The sequence below is a fragment of the Ostrea edulis genome, chromosome 3, assembly GCF_947568905.1.
Source record: "Ostrea edulis chromosome 3, xbOstEdul1.1, whole genome shotgun sequence".
Classification (NCBI taxonomy): Eukaryota; Metazoa; Mollusca; class Bivalvia; order Ostreida; family Ostreidae; genus Ostrea; species Ostrea edulis.
In genome coordinates, this window is record NC_079166.1 from 65924399 (window position 1) to 65947808 (window position 23410).

Below are 23410 nucleotides of genomic sequence, written 5' to 3' on the forward strand. Positions count from 1 at the left end.
CACAATCTGAACACATGTCCAGAAAAATTTAGTACATCTATATCTATATACATGAATGGTTTTTATTCAGACAACACAGGGATAAATGGTTGGGCCATATTTTTATTTATCAAGTATGTGCGACCAGATACAAAAAGTACCGGGCTGTATTGGACAGATGATTAAGCAGATAAAACTCAGTCTTTCTATTCTGTACAATATACATATTGCCTAGTTTAAGTGAATGAAATGTTGAAGGTCTCTTTCCATTATCCAATTTACTACGTATCAAAACAGACTACGAGTGGAGAGAGAGAATAAATCTCACCTAGACTTTATCTAAAGGTAATAGTCTACTAGACTTATTATTCAAGCATGCTTAATGAATCAGCCATAGGGCATTAATCGCAAAATCTACGGTCAGCCATCAAATGAATAAAACTGTGAATTTAACCACAAACTTACATTCATTCTTATGTATCCATCAGCGAATTCACTTCTGGGAATAAACTTGTCAAAATATCACACTTGGGTCGGGAAGTTTTATAGCTCCACCTGGTGAGGAACAACTAAATTCAGCGCCTGCAGATTCTATTTCCAAGAGTGCCTATACTGACTTCAAAGATCGTTATCATCTTTAACCTGCTCCCTTGTTATACCATTCTGTCCTATACTGCTAGACTTGATCAATTACTAGGCATCTATATAACATTTTTATGATGTGTCTCACACCTCTCTCTCATTCATATTCTCCCTGCAGTGTACTGGATGTTCAGAAGATAAAATACTTGTATATTTTCATTGTATTCTGATGTAACATGTATCGACAGGGGCGGATTATGGATCCCACCTGATGCTTTATTCATCGCAGTTCCAGCGTCCACTCTTAAGGTCAAGCCTATACAATACCCAATCAATAATATCACACACTACAGTAATATTACAGCTGTTTATGTAAGAACTTCCAATGGAAAGCAGCAGAAACATATCCCAATGCTTGAAATGTTTCAGAAGCGGTCTCTCTCTCCCTTATATTGTTCTGCTAGGGTTAACCATTGTGGTGAATTCAGAGCTCTATAAATGCTGAGAGTATGATGCAGTCGGAGGAATCAATTCAACTTCCTTGCAATTCTTCATTAAGGATCAAGGACAATCAGATCAATAGTGTGTTGTTCATCAGTCCAGAACCACCACAGACAGTTGGTTTAAAGCAATCATGTCTTCTGCAACATCTGCCAAAGTTGAGCCCAAGTGGTAAAATACAATGGTATAAGATTACAAATTAACACGTCACTGGTTCAAATCCCACCTTAATCATCAGGCTACTTATCAGTTATGTTAATGATACTCTCCATGGACATAGCAATTTATCTACATTGCCTCCATCAATCCAGCTTTTATTGATCGTCAATCCAGCTTTTAATGATCGTCAATCCAGCTTTTAATGATTGTCAATCCAGCTTTTAATGATCGGAATATTGGTTCTACTCAAGAGATGGGGGGGGGGGAAGAGGGGTCTATATCTGCAACATCACACAAGCACCCTCAGAGTTTCAGACAGTTAGGGAGTAAGTATGTATGCATCTGTGTTTTAAAAGGAAGACAAGTTATCCATTACCACTCTGCACATTAGTATAGCCTATTTATCTAAACAAAGGGAAACAACTCATATGCAAAAACACAATGTCACAGAAGTTTGGGCTCATTAATTGATTCATCTAAACTTTGATAAACCTTTTACAGCATCTTATCAATTATTATATGTGGTTCTCTCTCTCTCTCTCTCTCTCTCTCTCTCTCTCTCTCTCTCTCTCTCTCTCTCTCTTTCAACTCTTCAGAAGTATACAGATATCATTATTTTCATAGTACACTACTGCAATTTAACAGCCCCCTGCTGTCCATTCCTTCCTCTATCTCAAAAAACATCGAAAGGGAAATAACTCAAAAAGCATCCAAAGGGAGATAAATCGGTGTGTTCATCTCATAAGCTTCCGAATGGCTGGGTTTTTTAAAAAAAAAAACCAACAAAAACATAATAAGTCTGGAGATCTTTATGTTTTTGCCGACACACCTTAGGGCATTGTGACCTATTCCGGTATCCTAGCTATAGTCATTTAATGAAAGAGAGAAAAAACACAGAATTGTTTCACTAAGAATTATCTGTGGTGTAAACTGTAAACCCGTTCCCTAAATTGAGGGCGCATTGTGTAAGCTTGGTTCATAATCAGTCTGTAAATTATTTACCTTAGGACTTAACAATGCCAAGTCAAACACTGTACTTACTCAATAACAATTGTTGTGTGTCGTTAAAAACCACATTAACATCTTTGGAATGATACGGTGAAAGGATCAAAAACTATTAGAGAGAAATCTTCTTTTTTTTTACCTTGTGACTTCACTAAATGACATGCTTAAATAGTATGCCTAATTAACTTTTTGTAGAGTTTAGGTTAAAAGGGTAAAATCCTTACAAATTGCCTAGTAAAACTTTGTTAAAAATATTCAGTCCCCAAAAATAAATAAAAATAAATGAAAACGTTTCTGTTCTTTTAAATAGGCAGGTGGATATAAGTTTTTTGATTATCAAAAAAAAAAAAAAAAAAAAAAAACACCCATCAAACCCACGATCAATATATATCCATGCCTAAGCGTGCATTTTGCCAGAAAGAATTACACATGATAAAATACGTAATTCACCTGCCCCTGTTGATAACTGCTGCGGAAAAAATCAATACATCAATAGAAATTTTGCTATAAAATATTTGAAACTGCATGTTGTATACAATTTTAAAGATTTAATCACGAAGTAATACTTTCTTCTTTTTTTTTACATCTTTTATTAAAAAAAAAAAGAAAGAAAAGAAAGAAAGAAAAAAGAAAGAAAGGCAGATCAATGTATCATTATCTCGATATGTCAATCTTTTAATTAGAATTTTGTTAATTAAAATTAACAAAATTAAACTTGAAGGACTTGAATGTAGTGGGTGGTCATAAACATGTAGCATAATTTAATTACAATGACGTTCAATCGCGACAATAGAGGTCTGCGTACAAACGGGCACCTGTTATCTCGTTCTTTCGTACTAAGAATCGAGGTTACTTACCGGTTCTTTGTAAAGAAGGGGTGTATCCCCGCTGTCGCGATCAGTAAAGGTGTTATCCACTATTTCCGAAGTCCCCTCAAGAATCAACAATCCTTCGCTGTCTGCTCCCGCCATCGGAAAAAAATTCAGAAATTGGGCAAGGTATGGGGCGCAGTTGTTGTCTACAATTAAAAAACGCTTGAAAGTGCATGTTGCATTTAAGCATGACGACTTATTATACACGTGTAGACGTGTGCAAGATCTATACAGGGTGTGTCGAAGAAGCCCCTCTCCCCTGGAATTAGCGAAGTATATATCATCAAGATTTATGAAAAAGAATTGACATTTGTACTGTGCGCTAATTAAAGAAATAATTTATGTACAAAGTGTTTTTCAAGGAAGTGTATACAGGAAAGATTTGTTTGAAATCCTTCTCTCATTAACATTTAACATAATTATACCGTTATTTGGCGTAACAATTTTATCTATACTCGCTGTTTAACTATATATATTAGGATTCATCTTATCAATATATAAACCTATCACTTTTAATTAAACTTCTTTTTATGACATCTGGACAATGCAAAACTTTGACTGACGGTGCTGTATGCTACTGCATTGTCTTCAAGTCACTGACTTTGGCCGAGTTTGGACTGTCACTACATACATGTAGCTCATCATTACAGATTGATAGAACAAAACTAGTATACAAGCATTTATCAGGCAGAAGGGCTTTGGCTAAATTAAGCCCCGACGTTGTAAATGGCAGCGGGAATGAATTTTGAACCGATAAATTGCATAATTGCACTGGAGGATCACACACACGCGCGGTTTAGGAGTAGGATTTTGAGCTTTGGATTAAATTAGACCCTTTACACCTCCACCCCCCCCCCCCCCCCCCACCCCACCCCCGGAAAAAATCTGTATCCGCGCATGTTATATAATGGGGGGGGGGGGGATACAGTGATGCCGTTTTCAGAAGTGAGCGCACGTAAAATTAGTTCTTCTGTTTATTAATTGTAAGTAATATGAATGAGTCTACTTTCCCTGCTCCCCCTTGGTTCAAAAGATATAACCAAGGGTGATGTTTTTGTAACGTAGGTCAAGGCTCAAGGTCACAAGTCTTGATACAAATGAAAAGCTGGTTGAGAGGCGTCTAAAGAAACCATCAAATCCCTATCCCACTTGGTTCAAAGGATATGTCCAAGATTAAAGCTTTAGAAAAGTATGTCAAAGTTCAAATCTAACATCACTAGGTCACAAGAATCGGTATCTGATGGAAGCCAGGGTCATAAGGATATATATATTGTTTATTCACCAATCAAGGACCCTCGAGGGGCATGTACAGGTTAACAAGCAATTAATTGTAATTATGATTAATTATATATGTGACATATCAAAGCCCTATGAACCTGTTTGGTTCAGAAGATACATATGTAAGCAAGGTTAAAGTGTGACGTCGACGCCGCCGCCGACATCAGGGTCATGATATTCGTCCCGGCAAGCTAAAACTCATATAAAACAATCCCCAAATTCTGGAACTAGAACGGCTTCCCTAGATGCTTTTAGATGATACAAATAGTACTTGAAATATTTTCTCTAAACATCACTAAATGATATGCCGTAAAGAACATGCATGTTTAGGCTCAAGTGTTTTTGTAAAACGTCACGCATGATCGTGCTGATGTAGTGACAGAGCTGTAGCTTATAGTGATAGAACTGTAACTTATAGTGACAGAACTGTGGCTTATATTGACAGAACTGTAGCTTATAGTGACAGAACTGTGGCTTATAGTGACAGAACTGTAGCTTATAGTGACAGAACTGTAGCTTATAGTGACAGGAATGTGGCTTATAGTGACATAATTGCGGCTTATAGTGACAGAACTGTAGCTTATAGTGACAGAAATGTGGCTTTCTGTCGATCCCGAGTTTTGTCGAGAGAGCTACAGTCCATATCTTACATTGGTGTTTAAATGAGTTTCATTCTACTGGACTTTGTTGTTTTTACTCAACATGCATGCTCACGTGAGCTGTTCTGATAACGTTTTGTCTGTTGTAAACTCTTCATATTGCTCTAAAAAATGGGGCTAGGACGGGGTACAAGAGGAGTTCAAGGCCGTTCAAATGAATGTACTCCCACCCCCACCCCGGACCTAGACGGGACCACAATAGGTTTCAATTTTACCTAGCCAGAATTTTTTTATAAATTCATTGAGAATCTTCTCAAGATCAATAAAAGTACTATACATGTCAAAGTAATACGTAGACATCTTCAAGCAGTGTATATTTAAGAAATAAACTTCATTTTTAAAATTACATGAGGGTATGAACTTTAACACTTCACAACAGCACACTTTTTATGAAGCTCTTCATGAAGTATATCCAGTGGCGGTTTTAAGGGAGGCGCAACCGCCCCCACCCCTAAAATTTTCAAAATTAAGGTAAATCGTGGTCATTTGTTTAGAAAAATGTGAACGATAAAAGAAGCAATAATTTCTTCCACCCTCGGAGAAATAAAGGACAAAAACTTTTGATTTATTGAAGGATTTTTATTGGCAGAACTTACATCCCTCCCCCCCCCAAAAAAAAAAACCCTTCAAATTTGCGTCATTTTATTGATTTTACCTTATTAAAAATGGCAGAAAATAGTAAATATTACTACTTAGGAGACATATTTCAAACCCTATCAAATCTGTAAAATCCAGGAGCTTTCGGGGGCTTTGTCCCTCTGGGCCGCCCCCACCAGGGCTTCGCCCTGGACCCACTAGGGGCCTTAACTAACGGCCTTAACTAACCACAATTCCTGGATCCGCCCCTGATGTCGGCTTGAAGCATCGCAGTTCATGCTCTCATGTATTTTCAAAAAATGATGTTTATTTTATATATTTACATTCTACTTTGAATTACTTTGAAATTTCCAACAGACGTGCTATATTTATTTGTATCCATACACGTAATGTTTACAACTGCAATGCATTCACGATAAAATTGGCTACCATGCATCAGAATTTGTACAGATCTATAGGCGGAAACAATGAAATATAAATATTCAACTTTGTCCACAGCATGACTTCTGGTACCTGTTCGGGACCACATGAAGGTCCATGGATAGCAATGTATTGGAAAATTCTTAGAAAACTTTCTGAATTCAGAATATCACAATGGTACGAATAGTCGAATTCTTTATTTAGTATACGGATTCAAATGTGTTTATCTCGTGACACCCAGGGTCATTGTGGGGATATACGAGAGGTTCAAGTTATTACATAGGAATACACGCGGTAATTCTTCTAAAATCTTCTCAATGATTCGGTCTGCTAGATTATTACGCGAAATTTTCATTCAGCGTAAATTCAAGTTCGTGGACACCAGGGGGAAACTACATGCACAAGTATAGGGTTAACGGTTAAAATAACTAAGAATATCTAAAATATTTCTTTAAAACTGTTCTTCTCAAGAGCCATGAGGGTATGATTTATCAAATTATTATACGTCTTCAAATATCAATGTAGATTTAAGTTTGTTTACATCATGATTGGAGCTGCTTTTCTTGGGGAAAATATGGATGAAAAGCCGTGGAGATTTCAACGGTGAAATATATAAAAATGTATTGGTCGACAATGGAAAAACCATTTTCAGTTCAAACTTGAAAAGCATTTGCAGCCCAAAGGTTGGGTTGGAGGATTCCAAATTGAATTTGATTCAATGCTGTGGATGACAGCCGTGTGTACGCTAATGGTTTCCGCTTCCGGTTATTTCAAATGATGTAGATACATCTGGCCAGGGTAAAAGACCGAAATCAATTTTTGCTGTTGCATTTTTATCATGTAACATACCATAAAATAGGTCTTCTAACCATTATACCAACTTCGCAAGCCAAGAGTTTACGATCCGCTCCTGTCTTCTACAGATACAGTGGAGCGAAAACCCTCGGCTTACGATATTATTATAATTGTAGAGCTTTTTTCGTTTCAAAATCATCCATTCTTTAATAAAAAGAGTTGCATAGCTTGTATATAATCAAATAAAACAGAAGCAAAATACTAATGGAATACTATATTTGTATTTAATGAAGGACGAGAGACGGACATTCACACACGTTTCAAAGGGTATAAATGACTAATTCATCGGAGAGAGAGAGAGAGAGAGAGAGAGAGAGAGAGAGAGAGAGAGGGGGGGCTATATTTACAGGCATCCTTTTCCCTACTTTCTCCAATATTTACTATTTAATGAAAATGTAATATACATGTAATTCAACGCGTGTTTGAAATAAAAAAAACCCATAATTTTCTCATATATATAGAAACTTGTACAGTGTATTAAATTAAATGTTGTACTGTTCTTTTTTTTTTTCAACATATACTTGTATCTGAGTACCTACATGTATAAAGAAATCAAAATAGTTACACACTCCTCTGGTTAATGATACGAGGAGTTAAGAGTCAATTGGTATTATCTTTCTAAATGTTTAGAAACCTGAACCTACCTTTATCCAGAAAGACTGTAAAAACAGATTGGAAAATAATGGCCAGGCGAAAGCAAAGTTAACGGTATTCTATATTTTCCTGTACATATTCCGAAAACAAGTGCGCGTGCGATATATATCTGGTGGTTACATTAAGACATATTTTTGTTCACGCGGTTGGCAAAACTGCACGGGTCTATCAATTGATCGAATTGGCGGATGTCGGAGCCCAAATTACCACTTCACCATTAATGAATTTCCATGTAAGAAAGACAACAATTAAAAACACCATCTTTTCTTTCTTCCTCAAACCGCAATGACTGGGACATAGCTCAAAAGGTTCACGTACCAAGATCAGTTTCTCTTCTTCTATAATGAATGAGCGGGAATATCTCCACTGACCAAGAATTTAATGAGAAAAACGTGTAGTGGCGTCAAGAAAGTTATCAAAAATCAGTCTTCACTGGACTCTGTCAGAAGATGCCAACTAAAAATTCACAAATCATCTATACAAACACACACAAATATATGATATTATCTGTGTGTCATTTTTATCATATCTAAATAATCGATGACGTTCGATAGTTATGATTTTAAAATTAGAATCACATCATGTGAGTTTCAACTTCTTTCAATTTAAGCGGAGAGAATGGAGTAGGTGCGAAATTCTAGAGAAAGGAGTAGGTGCGAATTCTAGAGAAAGGAGTAGGTGCGAAATTCTAGAGGAAGGAGTAGGTGCGAATTCTAGAGGAAGGAGTAGGTATGAATTCCAAAGGGGAGAATGGAGTAGGTGCGAATTCGAGAGAATGGTGTAGGTGCGAATTCGAGAGGAGAGAATGGAGTAGGTGCGAATCGAGAAAAGATATTGCCAGATTAGGTGCGAATTCGAGAGGAGAGAATGGAATACATATGAATTCGAGAGGACAGAATGGAGTAGGTGCGAATTCGAGAGGAGAGAATGGAGTATTTTTTTAGAATTTAAAAGGAGAGAATGGAGAAAGTGTGATCTTCATGGACTTAATTGAAATCTAATTCAATTTCTGTACTGTTACTACATCCGTTCACGTGTACTTTCTCTGTAGTAGAATGTGAATATCAGTAGATATGTTTTATTACCATAATACATAATATGAATTAGTTTACCGTGAACTGTTCTTTGAAAAAGGTGTTCAAAGCTTGGTCGTATTTTGAATAGAAATATAGAAAATTAAACGGGATAGAGAAAAACGAGCGCAGTGATGGAATGTTGAAGATAAAACGTTGGAAATAACGTTATATTGGCTCAGATGCTGCTTAAGCACCCATTTTATTGGACTACAAACTGTTCCTAAATATTTATTTATCTTTTACACTTAAAGGGGCCTGACAACGTATACGGTAGTACGAGAGTTTATGTAATCTTTTAAATTCCACAAACTTCAAGCCTCAGACATTACCTGCGTCTATGGGATGAGTGTGACCTACTGACATTACGAGATCAATTTCACTTACGTTTATTACTCGCCATCAACGAAGAGGCGAAATGTTGCGCTTACTGTATTCAAACAACTTGCATTGTTAATTTTTGTATATACAAGTTTACCTAACAAAACAGATCCTTGGAATAGATAAAATAGACATCGAATTTAAGTGTACAGGGGTTACTTCTGCTTTTCATAAACAGGGATGGTTCTCTAAACCCTTTCTTCAGAAAGTGTTGATCTGAGAGAGAGAGAGAGAGAGAGAGAGAGAGAGAGAGAGAGAGAGAGAGATTAACAAATGGTTAGCTTTCAATTCATTAGCATTTATAACTATCGAAACACATGCATGTAATTTTAATTATTTTCAATTATGCCTTTAACCGTACATGGTTTGAGGTTTGTTTCCATTGACACGGCGGAGGTGGGGGTGGAAGGGGTGCAGTTTCTTCTACGTACTTAATGATTATCAGAAAGGAAATAGTATAAACCTCTCTCTCTCTCTCTCTCTCTCTCTCTCTCTCTCTCTCTCTCTCTCTCTCTCTCTCAGACTAATTCTCTCCTAGCTGTGTGACCCTTCCTACAAGTAATGTATGTATTCAATTCTTAAGTGTTTATGGTAAGGAATTGTATTGGCTCATTGTCAGTAATACTGTTTTCTGTGAACATATCTGTACATGTGAATACCTGTAGAAGTGAAAAATGATTTATCTATTTATTTATTTTTCTTCGTTTTTTATTTGTTTATTTATCATATGAGTTCCATCAGATAGGTCCACTAATGGCATGTTAACAAAGTAAATTAATAGTACTTAAAACAAAAGAAACACTATAGAAAAGTGTTCAGAATTATGTACACACGTAAATAAACACTCCAAGGGGAATAAAAACATCTTAAACAGCTGTTGAAAGCAGAAGGCGCCAATCAAGGAGCGACACAAATGGCTTGCCGCACAAGTGTAAGTGTGACTCTCTCTCTCTCTCTCTCTCTCTCTGGTGGCTCCTGTCACGTGTCACACGTTTCTTGGACTGTGTAAGGTAACTGCTGGATACACTATAGGACGATGTGTACAAAATGATACGCACCCCACCGAGGCAATTTTGATACCAGCCCACACACAGATATGTAGATATCGATATCCTCTAAACACTAAGTAACCAAATCAATTTTTTTGACTTGCATTTAGAAAATCTGAGTTTACACAGAATTCGTTTATCTTATCAAACATATATTTTCTGGCATTTTGCATGGTTGCACTACATGGAAAACAAAATATCATCACTCTTCATCCATTTTACTACACGAGCAGCTGAAACCTCTGAAACATTTCCTTTCACGTAGTGAGGTAACCTGTTAACCTGTACAGTCATCATCCTGTGAGGAGAAATTCGTAATGTCTTGAACAAGTAAAATGCACAGGTACCTGATGTTTGGACCCGCAATCGATACATCTTTTTAATGTGTACAAGAAATGTGTGAATTCCCAATTACAATGTACTTACAAACTTTTAATTGATGTACGCGCAGTGTAACGTAAAGGTAATAGGAATTGGGTTATTCTGAAAAAGTTGGAACATGAGTTTTCAACTTCGTCTCAATCATGTTTTTTAATATTTTGTTTACTATGAATGTTCTTCTTATCTTTTAGAAAAATTTTCACAAAATGCCACAAGAACAAATAGATATATCAAACTAGATTTTTTTCCCCCAGAGTTGAAAAAATTTAGTGATATGCCTTTTATTACAATGGCATTAAGGATTGGAACTCACTCTAAGATGAAATTAAATCCATCAATAATCAATCGCAAGTTTCAATTTAGAAAGGAAGAAAAAAAAGCACTTGCTGACAAATATAAGGTATATGGCGTATATATAATATATATTTAATCACTCGTTCTACTAAACACACCAAACGAACGTATAATAAAAAAAGGGGGTGTAATTATTTTGTACCTTCTCCATTTAACCGCCTTCATACTACACACAACTTGTGCTGTCCCTTTTAAGGAGAGAGACTAGTAAGTTGTTAGAACTTGTTCCCAATCCTTTTGATTTAATCAATAAAATATGTTTAAAACAAAAACAATTTGTGTTTAGTATGAAGTGGTTTTGGAAATAGGCCTATATGAAAGGTGCAAAATAATGGCAACCCCTTTTTAAATGAAAATGGTTGCATTTATTCCATCACTAATATTTTTTTATTTACATTGAAGAGAGAGAGAGAGAGAGAGAGAGAGAGAGAGAGAGAGAGAGAGAGAGAGAGAGAGTTTATCATGTTTATTATAGACATTTAACTCGATATGACTAATTTGGACCCATCCTTGAGTCAAAAACCCGAGGTTGCGAAATTTTGGTATCCTTTTTTGCTTCACTTTTAAAAATATTCTGAAACTTAATTTTTGATAAGTAACATTATGAATAAGCAAGGGACTCGATGTCTGTCCCCTCCTCCTCCAATCTAATTAAAATTAGATGTTAGATCCGCTCACATAGATTGCTCCTCCTCCTTCTGCGTTTAGATTCGCCGGGGTGAGGGGGTGGGGGTGGGGGTTACAACAAAATGTACTAGGGTCATTATTAAATTTTGCAGAGTTTTTACTGATGCCATTAATGACAATATGAAAAATTGCATTAGAAAGTACACTTCTACATGATGCAAGTTTATTTTTAAAATGGAACATGTTAATCATGGCATTCTACAGTGAAAGAGAAGATGAGGATCATTGACGGTCTCAGAACGCCGATTTCGTAGGTTGGGGCCAATTTTCTTCTTTAAATGTATGACAAAAATATAAGGAAAAAAATTGCATTGAAATATGACATCTTATTTATACTTGATTCATGGATATTCATTTTTTCCCATTTGTAAACATAGCTGTAATATCAGTAAAGATTTTTTGGGAGTTTCAGTAATGTTAGAGTTATCTTTCTTTGTCTGCAGAAATGACCTTTACCCTTGTACCCTACTTTCAATTTCAGTTTGGAAACAAAATGATTGCATACGCTTTAACTACTGTTGGCTTACTGTATCTTGTGAAATTGTATTTTGCACCAGAACCAAAGCCACTCGCAGGCGTATATAAACAGCCCAGTGCGCGATACACGATAAAATACTGCTTCTTCAGGTTGATTTTATGGCTGAGACAGCGAAAAAACAAGAAACTGAAGGCAACGTCGGGCCAGAATGCTGGGTATGGGGTGCGGTCTAGAAGCTCGCCTGAAGAAATGGATCAAGTTCAAGATCTTCCAAGCATTGATGAACACCCAAAGGTAAAGGTTCTCAGGAATCCGCCATGGTATTGGTGGGTTGTTTTTGTTGGGGGGGGGGGGGGGGGGGGCTTTTCCTTTTCTTTGTTTTTTTTTTGGATGATTTTTTGAAAATTTGTTTTGCTTTATCCATGATAATGTTGTTTTCGATTTGTTTATTCATTTATTTGTGTGTGACAGTGTGTTTCTTTGATGTTTTTTATTTGTTGGTTGTTTTTTTGGGGGGCCGGGGTGGGGGTGGGGTGGGGGGAGTGGGTGGCGGTCTTTTTATAATTAGTTGAATGACCCATATCTGTCGATATCTAAACTGCTCACCTATCATCTGCTTTGGACACAGAAGTTGTACAAGCATGTACCATTCACCTGTGCAGTCATGTGATACTTCAGTACACACATTGTATTAAAGGACTGGATGTTGTACATTAGTATGTACATGTAATGAAGAGGTCAGAAGGGTTCAATTGCTGGTGGCCAGCTAGATCAGTTTGTAGAGCACCTGACTAGAGATTCAGTGGGCCGGATTCAAATCTTAGTCTAGTTTATAGCTTTTTCTGCCTTCCTGTTACATTTGGTGCCATGAACCACCCCTGGATTTGAAGGTGAAAGTCCTGCCAGGTGCAAAAAGAATCTGGGTTGATGTCTTCCTGTGTGAAGACATTTAAAGAGGGAGAAATGTAGTGGTCAGCTGGGTTCGATTGCCAGTGTCCAGTTAGATAAGTTGGTAGAGCACTGGGTTCGAATCCCAGTCTGGTCCGTTGCATTTTCTCCCTTCCTGTTATAGTACATATTCATGTATAGTTTTAAAGTACTTTAGTAAACATATTGTTTTATAAAACAGAAATTTCGTCATTTTCAGGCAGTGGATGCTGTATATTTTAATGGAGGAAACAAAGATGGTTATTTTCTGGTCACTGCCACGGCCAGGAGACAAGACAATGTGGTCCAGACATTGCTTTATCTCAGGGTAATCCTGTTACAATTCATTTAGTAAATCAATCAATGTTAGAAAATACCTGTATGTTCCGCCCCCATTCAGAGTGCTTCCATTGGGCCGAAAACAATGAAATTCTTTTTAATATTAAAAAAAAAAAGACTTAGAAGCTTTCTATCTAAGGAGGAATATTACACCAGAGAGGTTCTAAGTTGCTAGAACTTGTAACCAATCCCCTTGTATATAATCTATACAATAAAATATGTTCAAATCAATCAAAGAATTTTGATGTGGATGAAAAGTGGAGGTTGCATACAACAATATTTTAAACTTGAAAACTTTCAAAATTTATTTAGTCAGAAATTGTAGATTTAGTAGAAAGCAATCTTAATTTTTTTTTTAAAAACTTCTGCTGGATTCAAACTTGTTCAGCAGTCGACATGCTCACCTACTGAGATACTGAGATGTATTTGAAAGGAAGACATATATTCCTGATATTTATATTTCAATTCATATTTTAAAAGGACGTCAGCCATTATGACAATGTAGTATACTTCCTTAAAGAGACATTAAAGAAAAGGGATGGTGATTGACTAAGATTATGATGGAGAGGACTTACATAGGCACTATTAGACAGATTTCCCACTGCCCCAATTGAATTCCATATAGTGACAGTAATTTAGGTTATTTATATTATTAGACACCAGGTCTTGGAATCCTGCAAGGTACCTTTATGTCGGACAGCACCAACCTGAAGGGAACAGATCCCAAATCTTACGCTGCTGGAGGCCTGAAAATGACTCCACTAAAGGCAATGGAAGAATGGCAGCTTACCTTCTCAGGGAAAATGGTGTATGTATAATGGACTGAAGGTTCCAACAATATGCTTTCTTCCTTTCTTGACTTTAGATATTCCACATAAAGCATTTTTTTTGGTGGTAATCAGAGAGGTGTTTGTGTTCAACACAAATTGAGGAAGTCTGAAATCTTTAAACGTCATAGATACAGATAGAGGTGAATGAGACGGTCACTGTGTTCCATGCAGTTTATACAATTAACAGAACAAGAATGTAACTTCATGCACATATATCTCTATCCATATGACATGCTGTATACACGTACATGTATATGATGGGTTCATTTTTCCATATCTGACATATGAAGAAATTATTGATATCCAGGCCAAGTGCCCTTATAACAACGTAAAATTTTCTAAACATGTCTAAGACTTGTGATGTCTCGTCCGTAATTGAGTGAGACAATACAATACATCGGTCAAATTTTATTAACTTTTTCTTGTATTTTCAGAATCACCAAGACGGGAGAAGAAGTGGATGTGACCTTTGACCTTTTATGGACAGCCTTTACTCCGTATTTTGATTTTGATACAGACATGAATCCTGTCACAATGGCTGATGCTATATGTAGAGAGACTTGGTCAAGGTCATATTTTGATGACCTCCAAAGGTTAGAATGAATGGTTTAATAGCCTTAAAATTTTCTAATATACATGTATGTATGTACATTGTGTACATGTAGCAGGGAGTGAAATTGATAGTAGATAATTATAAGAAAGCAGAGTAAAATGTGAAAACAAGGGGAGGGAACTTATGGTAATTCAACAGAGTTATTAATCTAGGTTATTGTTAAGGAGGTATACCACATTGTCACAATGACTGACTGGATGAAAATATGAATATCAGCAATATTTGTCTCTTCATTTCAAACATCATTTCCTAGCTGAGTAGCTCATTAGGTTAGCATGTCAACTGCTGAAATGTAGATCGCTGCTTCGAGTCCAGCAGGAGTTTTGAATTTATGCAGATTGATTTCTACTAAAACTTCACTTTTTGACTAAATAAAGTGAATCTGAAAGTTTTCCATTTTCTCTGGTGTAGTATTCCTCCTTAAAAATTGTTTTTTTAATTTTTGTTTGTTTTTTGGAATGCAGCAGATTCACCCAAAACTATCCGACTCAATTTGCCACTTTTTAAATTTTTTTTATCCATTTTCATCCAATCAATATTCTTTTGCATGTCTCGGTTATATACATGTAGACGCTTATCTTTCTATAAATCAGTGAAAGCATCTTAATGACCATGAGTGAAATCAATATTGCCAGATGGGAGTTGAGATATGATACACTATATACATGTAATTACCTTCATTTAATTGTATGTCTTACCAAACAAAAAAAATTACCTACCTACCTACCTACCTACTCATATTAAAAATAATTAGTTGCATTATGGCAAAAATTAGAATTTTTTAAGGATGGCCAAATATAAAACCAGAGAGCCTATGTGTCAGCTAGCAATTCAAAGATTACATTGGCGATAAAAGGTTTACTAGTTCTCTTAGCTCAGTCACATGTATTGTGTCAGTGGACAGAGTAAGTTGTCTACTAACTGTAAAGAGGAGACAGGTCCTGGAGTGCATTATCAATTAGAAATAAATTTCATTTTTGAAAATAAATGAGTGTGTGAACTGCAACGCTCTTCACGCTGGCATACTTTATGAAGGAAGTTAACACTTCATGAAAAGTATGCCGGCATGAAGTGTCGCAATTCAGACCTTCGTGTATTTTCAAAAACTAAAATTTATTTCTTATATTAACATTCTACTTTCATTTCTGTTGGAGTTGCCAGCTGTATAAAAGAGACGTACTATATTTATCAAGATTCATACAGGCATTGTTCACGACTGCAGCGCATTCATGAGGAAATTATTATTATATCATCACAATTTGTAGAAATATCAAAACAAAGGTAAATGTACATACATGTATTCTTCTATAGACTGCTGTTCCATTGGGGGAGAGGGGGATGGGTCATCCTCCAGTTAGCACCAGAAACTTCGAATAACCATTTGTTTATACTACACAGTACTTAATCTGAAATCTATTGAATATATAAAATTTGATGACACATGTACCATCCAAATATTTATCCTCTGTCTATAGCTCTCAAGATTTGAACTCTATTAGTACTTAATCTGAAATCTATTGAATATATAAAATTTGATGACACATGTACCATCCAAATATTTACCCTCTGTCTATAGCTCTCAAGATTTGAACTCTATTATATAATATATATTATATATATCTATCCATATAAAAAACAAACTATTTGATATAGGTTTGGGTCATATTTGGTGTAATCAAGAATATAATGGCGTATATTGTAATACTTATTTCCCAATAATTAAGCAAAGAATTTCTGATATTTTTGTGCAGAGTATTGTTGAACAAATCAACTCCTCACCAAGATGTAAAATTTATATGTACATTTATGACTATTTTTCATTGCAATTTTACTTGATGAAGGCTATACCACATGTTTATAAAAAACATATTAGTAGAATTAGAATGTCTTCGCATAATCTTGCCATTGAGAGTGGACGTCATTTTAATGTAGCAAGAAATAACCGCTATTGTAAACTTTGTAATTTAGATATTGAGGATGAGTTTCATTTCATTTTAAAATGCCCTTGCTTTATTGAATTACGCAGGAAATATATCAAGAAGTATTATTGGAAAAACCCATCTGTTTTTAAACTTATACAATTATTAAGTGTAAAAAATTTCAAAGAGTTGTGTAATTTGGGGAAATATCTTTACTGTGCCTTTAATTTACGTAATGATTTACTTATGTAGCATTCTCTGTCTATAAATTCACATCAGTATTATGTAACATACCATATAATGTCATGCCATGCCATACTATACAATTGTTAACTTGTTTATTATTTTTGTAAACATGTATGCCATAAGACGTATGTCTTCAGCAATAAAGAATAATAATAATTATTAGTTACATAAAATGAGTGAATGGTGTGCCTTACTTTAATCAGGGCTTACCAGACCCACTATGATCAATGTGTCTTTATAGTTCCGTAATAATGAAACCAAAGGGGATTATAGGTTTCCACTTCGTCTGTCTGTCCATCTGTTGAGTCAGTCTGTCCTGCTTGGCTTTCCGCACTTTTTTCATCATGCTTTGAGTTGGAAAGCTGAAATTTAATCAGGGTTCACTAGAACCATTATGAACAGTGTTGTTTATTTTCAGTTAGGGTTCAATAGACCCATTATGAACAATGATTCTTATTATCTTTAATCAGGGTTCATCAGACCCATTACGAACAGTTTGGTGACATTACTGGGACAGTTAAAATTAGCGGACATGCTGACGTCAAACTGAATGTTTCGGGGGTCAGAGACCACTCCTATGGTGAGTGGTATTTGTAGAATATGTGAGATTGTATGTATTGCAGCTATCTTTAGAATAAATAGACCTTAATAAGATGCTGTGTATCTGAACATGTGTATGTATATTAAATGTAATTATTGAAGTAGGATTCAGTCATACACACATGTATTGATTCAGAAGCAAAGATTTGGATATATCAAATACATGTAGCAGCCTGTGTTTCCTGTAGTGAAACCCAGAGTTTTAAAGAAAGACCAAGTCTTTATTTTCTTCCTATTAAATGAATATGTATATCAAATATAACTTCATATGATTTGTTTCTGACATTTGTGGTCATGTAAAGCATGTGGCATCAGAAGTGACACAATGTCTCTAAAATTTTTAGTGAAGCACTAATTGTTGTGAATGGGTTTTTTTTTTTACTTCTGTGTTTAACACTGTAACAGAGAGAGGAATCTCTGTCACAAATATGTCTTGTCTAAGCCTGCATTGAATGTTGTGAAGAATAGAATTATACCAATAATGATGGAAAATGATCACCTTTATGATTTGGGAATTCTAAATCAATGTAGATTTGGTCAAATAAGGATTAGCAGCTTTGTTCCATCAGATTTTGTGCACAAAATACACATAATTTGGAAGGAAAAGCATTGATCAATGTTAATTCTAGGGAGCAAATCTAGCCCTTATTCTGAATACTTCTTTGTTAAAACTTCTTTGTATAAACTTCTTTGTATTTTTCTTCTGTCTTTTTTCTGTCTTATGTTACCATGGTAACTGTTATTTGTTCCCTTGTAGCAGATTTGTGGAGGGATGTAGTAAAGTTGCCTGTAAGTTTGTGTGTTTGTTCTTCAGTCTTCTGAATGTGTACACGATCTCTGTCTTTAGTCTTCTGAATGTGTACACGATTTCTGTCTTTAGTCTTCTGAATGTATACACGATTTCTGTCTTTAGTCTTCTGAATGTGTACACGATTTCTGTCTTTAGTCTTCTGAATGTGTACACGACTTCTGTGACAATGCTCACCCAGAGCTTGTCAAACTTGCTGGAATAGTACCTTGTAGAAAGATTTTTATATTGATATTGGTTTCCAAGGATACAAATGAAAAGTCAAGGTCACTTGAGAGAATTTGTGTTGGTAAAAGATTTAGGCCAAACTTGTTTTACTCTCATTTCCCCTACTTTTGTTTGAGTCATAACTTTATAATGGAGAGATAATAGAGGCTTATACTCAGCTCAAAGGATGGTATGTCATGGCCCTGACCCGTGATTGTAATCATTCTCTCTTGTAGAAGTTCATGTGTAAATACATGTGTTTAAATACATGCATGTTGGATGAGCCTCATGCTATTATTGATCCCAGTTTATTCAAATTTCATTAATCCCAGTTCATCTAAATTTCATTAATCCCAGTTCATTTAAATTTCATTAATCCCAGTTTAGTTAAATTTCATTAATCCCAGTTCATTTAAATTTCATTAATCCCAGTTCTTCAAAATTTTATTAATCCCAGTTCATTTAAATTTCATTAATCCCAGTTCATTTAAATTTATTTAATCCCAGTTCATCCCAATTTTGTCAGACTTTAAAGTTGCTGGAATGATACCTTGTATAAAGTCTTTGGTGCCCATTGGTTTTCAAAGTTACAAATGAAAGGTCACTGGAATTGAAATTCCAAACTTTCTTGTGTACATGATATAGGCTTCATTTTTCATCAAATTTTATCAGACTTACAGAAAGAGTACAGGTACTTTGCTATCTTAGTGCATGTGTATTTCAATGACCAAGGTTGCTGAAAGAGTAATGCTAAATTCTGTGTACAAGATTTAGGTTACATTTTTTACTCAATTTTCATGAATAATTAAACCTTGCATAAAGATTCGAATATATTATGGTTTACAATAAGGGGTGTAAAAGCTCAAGGTTACTGGAAGTTTAATTTCCTTAATGTAAACAAACTATTTGTTTAGAAATGTATATGTGTTTGATTTCGAACACATACATGCAAGGATACTTTCTTACAACAAGATCATGTCGTCAGCTGGTTTTCAAGTATGAATATCAAATTCACATGTATTGAATGGAAATTCAAAAATTCCCAGTGTTTCTGATTTCAATAGTACTTTCAGAAATGCTGTCTTATGATATGCAAAGATATTCCCTGCTTTGTGGAGCCCTTTAATTTGAGAATGCTTAGTCATTCTACAGTGTTTTCAATATACATGTAAGGTAAGGCAGTACACATATATGTTTCTGTTGGCAGGCAACATCCGTGACTGGACAGATTTACACCGCTATGCAATACAGTATTGTACCTTAGAAGACAAGACTGCCATATGTCTTGGGGTTATATCCATGCCAAGGTCGTTGTCAAGGTAAAAGATAATACACTATCCAATTAACGAGGCATGCTACACCGGAGAAATTTGATGTAGATGAAAAGTGGAGGATATTTATAACAATATATTGAAGTTGAAAATTTTCAAATTTACTTTATTTTGTCAAGAAATACAGATTTAGTAGAAGGTAATCGGAAAATTTTTTAAAACCCCTGTTGGACTCGAACCTGCGACCTACAGTTCAGCAGGCGGTATGCTAACCTGCTGAGCTACTCAGCTAGGTATTTAAAGTGAAAAGGAAAAGTCGAATATTGCTGATATTGAGTTTTTCATCCTTGTTTTTAAAGGAAGTCAGCCATTATGACCATTTTTTCATAATGGCTGACTTCCTTTTAAATCATGGATGAAAATCAATATCAGCAATGTTTGTCTATTCATTTGAAATATTCTCACCTAGCTCAGTAGCTCAGTAGGTTATCACATCAACTGCTGAACTATAAATCTCGTGTTTGAGTCCAGCAGGGGTTTTAAATTTCTCTCCGATTGCTTTCAGCTAAAACTGCATTTTTTGACTGAATAAAGTAAATTTGAAAATTTTCAATTTCAAAATATTGCTGTACATATCCTCCACTTTTCATCTACATCAAATTTCTCTGGTGTAGCATACCTCCTTAACCTGTAATCGAAAAGGCTCTTGAAATATACAAAATGTTTTTTGTTAAAGATTGAGTATAAGTGCTGAAACATCTCTACCTAAACAATCTGCTGTAAACTATGTTTGAGCCAGTTAATGACATTTTGCCTTAACTAGAGACGAGGATTGTCACACAGTGTATGATTAATTTGCAGGTTAGTAATGGGGTATGTTTTTCACCCTGACGGTGAACTGGACACAGTCACATGGACATCTTTTGAACTCCATGAGCATGGAGAAGATGGAATTCCTCCAAAAGAATTCATTGCCAAATTTTCTGCTGGTATTAAAAAAATATTTGCTCTTTTATTGAAATTCGCATCTTAATCAAAGAAGATGTATACTGACTTAATTTGTATAAACAGTCCAGACCAGAATATACTTCAGAAGAGTGTCCCCTCCCCCCACCAAGGATTAATTTTTTAATCCTGGATTGTGTTAATCATGCATTAAATTACTTTAAATTAAAATTTTATATATATTCTGTGTTATTGATCCTGTAAAAACTTTAGAGAAAGCAATGAGGATGGTAATTTACTACTGTCCAATATTTCTGAATAAATCGAAATCAATCTTCAAAACTCGCATTTCTATACCTTTTAATTGTAAAAATTAAGTAATATGTTACATTTTATCTTGCGTCACCAGAAGGATAGACAAATCCCGTACAGGACCAGTAACTCTGCATGGTTACTTGTCTAGTGGACCAGCAAGTTAATTTATGCTATTGAACACTGCCTTGCAGACAGCAGACATTCCCTGCATCTCACTAGGTGTCACTAGGTGTAGTGTATATACAGCTGTACCAGCAGATCATGTACAATTCTTTTTTCTTCAGGTGGAAAAATGTACAATATGAGGTGCACTGTTGTGGACATGGCCCGGTTTTTCATTGGCGAGGGGAAGGATGCCAGGATATTTGAACGTTTCTGTGACTACGAGGTGAATGAACAGAAGGGGTGGGGCATCAGCGAGTGGGATTACAGGTAGTGGAATTTATCGTGTATTTTATCGCTTAACTTCTTTAATTCTTTTCATTGCAATGTATTTTTTTTATGATCCCCCAACATTCAAATGGTTTATAAAACTCAAAACTAGGCTTAAACTGTATGTAAAGTAAGTTGAAAATATTGATATAACTTTGATTGATACTAGTATTAGAATAGACACGTATATATAGTTTTAGTAATTGGAATATGTATACAGTACAAGGCCAGAAAAACAATGAAGCCAATGGATTCAGACTGTGCCTCAGGATGTCTTTAAACGTTTGGTATTTTTTTTTTTCAGGAACGGCAAAAGATTTTTTGATGATGGAGAAAGTATATGATGCAGTACACATTGTATATTGGATGTGATAAACCACAAAGTACTTTTTAAAATTTCTGCTTAACAGATTTTGTGATGTTCATGATGTAGGTATGCGAACCCATGCATAAGAGCAGGGAGATATATAACAGACTGAGATATGTCAACTCATTCGGCGGCATGTTAACCTTAAAAAATATGTGGCAATCCCACCTATAAATTCTTAATTTCTATTTATTAGTTTAATGAATTTAAACTAAATTAAGTTTATATCATTCCTATTATAAATTGGAATTGAACATAAAAAGTTTTGAAATTATTTGACGATTAATAAATGTGTTATAATTAGCAAAAATTAGGCAAATTGTAAACATCAATTGACTGAAATATCGATTTTGGGTCATGTATCATTTATAATTGAAAGTTCACCTTCATTTTACTTTCAAGTGATATATTTTATAAAAATATGTTCCAAATGATTTGTTGACAGCTAGGATTTAGAAGGTTTGAACTTGATATTTTTGATTTTTGAAATGGTATACAAAATTCAAATCGGAGTGCTGTCGGCTGGGCTATAATATGAGACTTCAAATCAGAGTGCTGTCGGCTGGGCTATAATATGAGACTTAACCTGTTATCTTGTGTCTCTGATATGAGAAACTAAAATATGACAATATTAGTCTGTGATAACAAATAAAAAAAAATTCCCTGTTTTCTGTTGTTGTCTGTGAAAGGAAGTCATCTAATCTTTCTATCTATTTATCTAATTATCTCTCTCTATCTACTAATCTTTCTATCTATTTATCTCTCTATCTATCTATCTTTCTATCTATTTATCTCTCTCTCTATCTATCTAATCTTTCTAATTATCTCTCTATCTTATCTTTCAAATATTCACCTACCACCAGCTTTATACTTGAAAGATTTCCCCCTTTTACATGTTATCAGTAAATTTATTGATACATTGTACATGTGTAATGTGGCCAGTGAGCTTTAATACATTTTTGGGGAGGTGAAATACAGTCAAAGTGCTAATTTATGTACACAAGTATGTAGTGCCAAATTAACACAAACTCCAATAATTGAAGATATCTTTAGTAATTTGAAGATACATTGTACATGTATTATCAATTGAATTAAAGATCTCTTCAAATAATTAATGATATCTTCAGTTCTGAATTATTGTGCACATTATTTGAATTGTTGATAGCACCAGTTATTCTGCTGAACTGATAAGTGCTATAATTAAATTGTTGCTCTCTCAAAATGAATTGATGATATCAAGAATTGAATTAATGTGTGCTACAATTCAATTGAAGAGAGCAATAATTCAATGAATGTCCTCAATAATTGAATTACATGTATTGCTCCATTCAATTGAATTGTAGTGCACATCAATTCAATTAATGTACGCAATAATTGAATTATTTCTCTCTTCCATTGAATTCATGATATCCTTAATTCAATTGATGCACGCAAAAATTCTTTTAGAGAGAGCCACTATCTTATTAGAAATATCTTCAATTCAGCATTGCTATAATGATCTCTTTAATGAGATCATCAAATCGTTTATACCAAGCACTACCTGAAAAGTATGCCAGCACAATTTGTAAAGATGTCGAAAGCAGAAACATATTGGAAATGTAAATAAATATGCCCACATTTTGCAGGA

General features: G+C 35.0%; 2 protein-coding genes across 6 annotated transcripts in view; one reads left to right on the forward strand and one right to left on the reverse strand.

The window, feature by feature from the left end:
- LOC125673871 (four and a half LIM domains protein 2-like) overlaps positions 1–3286 on the reverse strand; it is a 49948-nt gene extending 46662 nt beyond the window's left edge. Inside the window, exon 1 of one of the 4 annotated variants that reach the window (XM_056158587.1) lies at positions 3084–3286. In XM_056158587.1, coding sequence (XP_056014562.1) covers positions 3084–3197 — 114 coding nt within the window. In that variant the 5' untranslated portion in view covers positions 3198–3286. Of the gene's footprint in view, positions 1–444; positions 1212–3083 lie in introns of those variants that run through there. The other 3 variants (XM_056158586.1, XM_056158591.1, XM_056158592.1) reach the window with 3 other exon arrangements.
- Positions 3287–11885: 8599 nt separating this feature from the next.
- On the forward strand, positions 11886–22451 carry LOC125676912 (uncharacterized). Of its 2 annotated transcripts, XM_048914780.2 has the most exons (9): positions 11919–12258; positions 13112–13219; positions 13887–14038; positions 14495–14653; positions 17309–17418; positions 19661–19772; positions 20586–20713; positions 21269–21416; positions 21721–22451. In XM_048914780.2, the coding sequence occupies exons 1-9, from the start codon at positions 11932–11934 to the stop codon at positions 21758–21760; spliced, it is 1284 nt and encodes a 427-aa protein (XP_048770737.2). In that variant the 5' UTR covers positions 11919–11931; the 3' UTR covers positions 21761–22451. The 2 variants fall into 2 exon arrangements, with proteins under 2 accessions (XP_056014568.1, XP_048770737.2); XM_056158593.1 differs by lacking the exons at positions 20586–20713; positions 21721–22451 and having other exon boundaries at positions 11886–12258; positions 21269–21414.
- Positions 22452–23410: the final 959 nt, after the last annotated feature.

What these genes read in the sequence shown, in the direction of transcription:
- LOC125676912 (XM_048914780.2), top strand. Translation starts at nt 11,932, where the DNA reads ATGACCTTTACCCTTGTACCCTACTTTCAATTTCAGTTTGGAAACAAA. An exon ending in ACCTTCTCAGGGAAAATGGT is followed by an intron (nt 14,039 to 14,494) that starts GTATGTATAATG and finishes TTGTATTTTCAG; the next exon opens with AATCACCAAGACGGGAGAAG. An exon ending in ATCAGCGAGTGGGATTACAG is followed by an intron (nt 21,417 to 21,720) that starts GTAGTGGAATTT and finishes TTTTTTTTTCAG; the next exon opens with GAACGGCAAAAGATTTTTTG.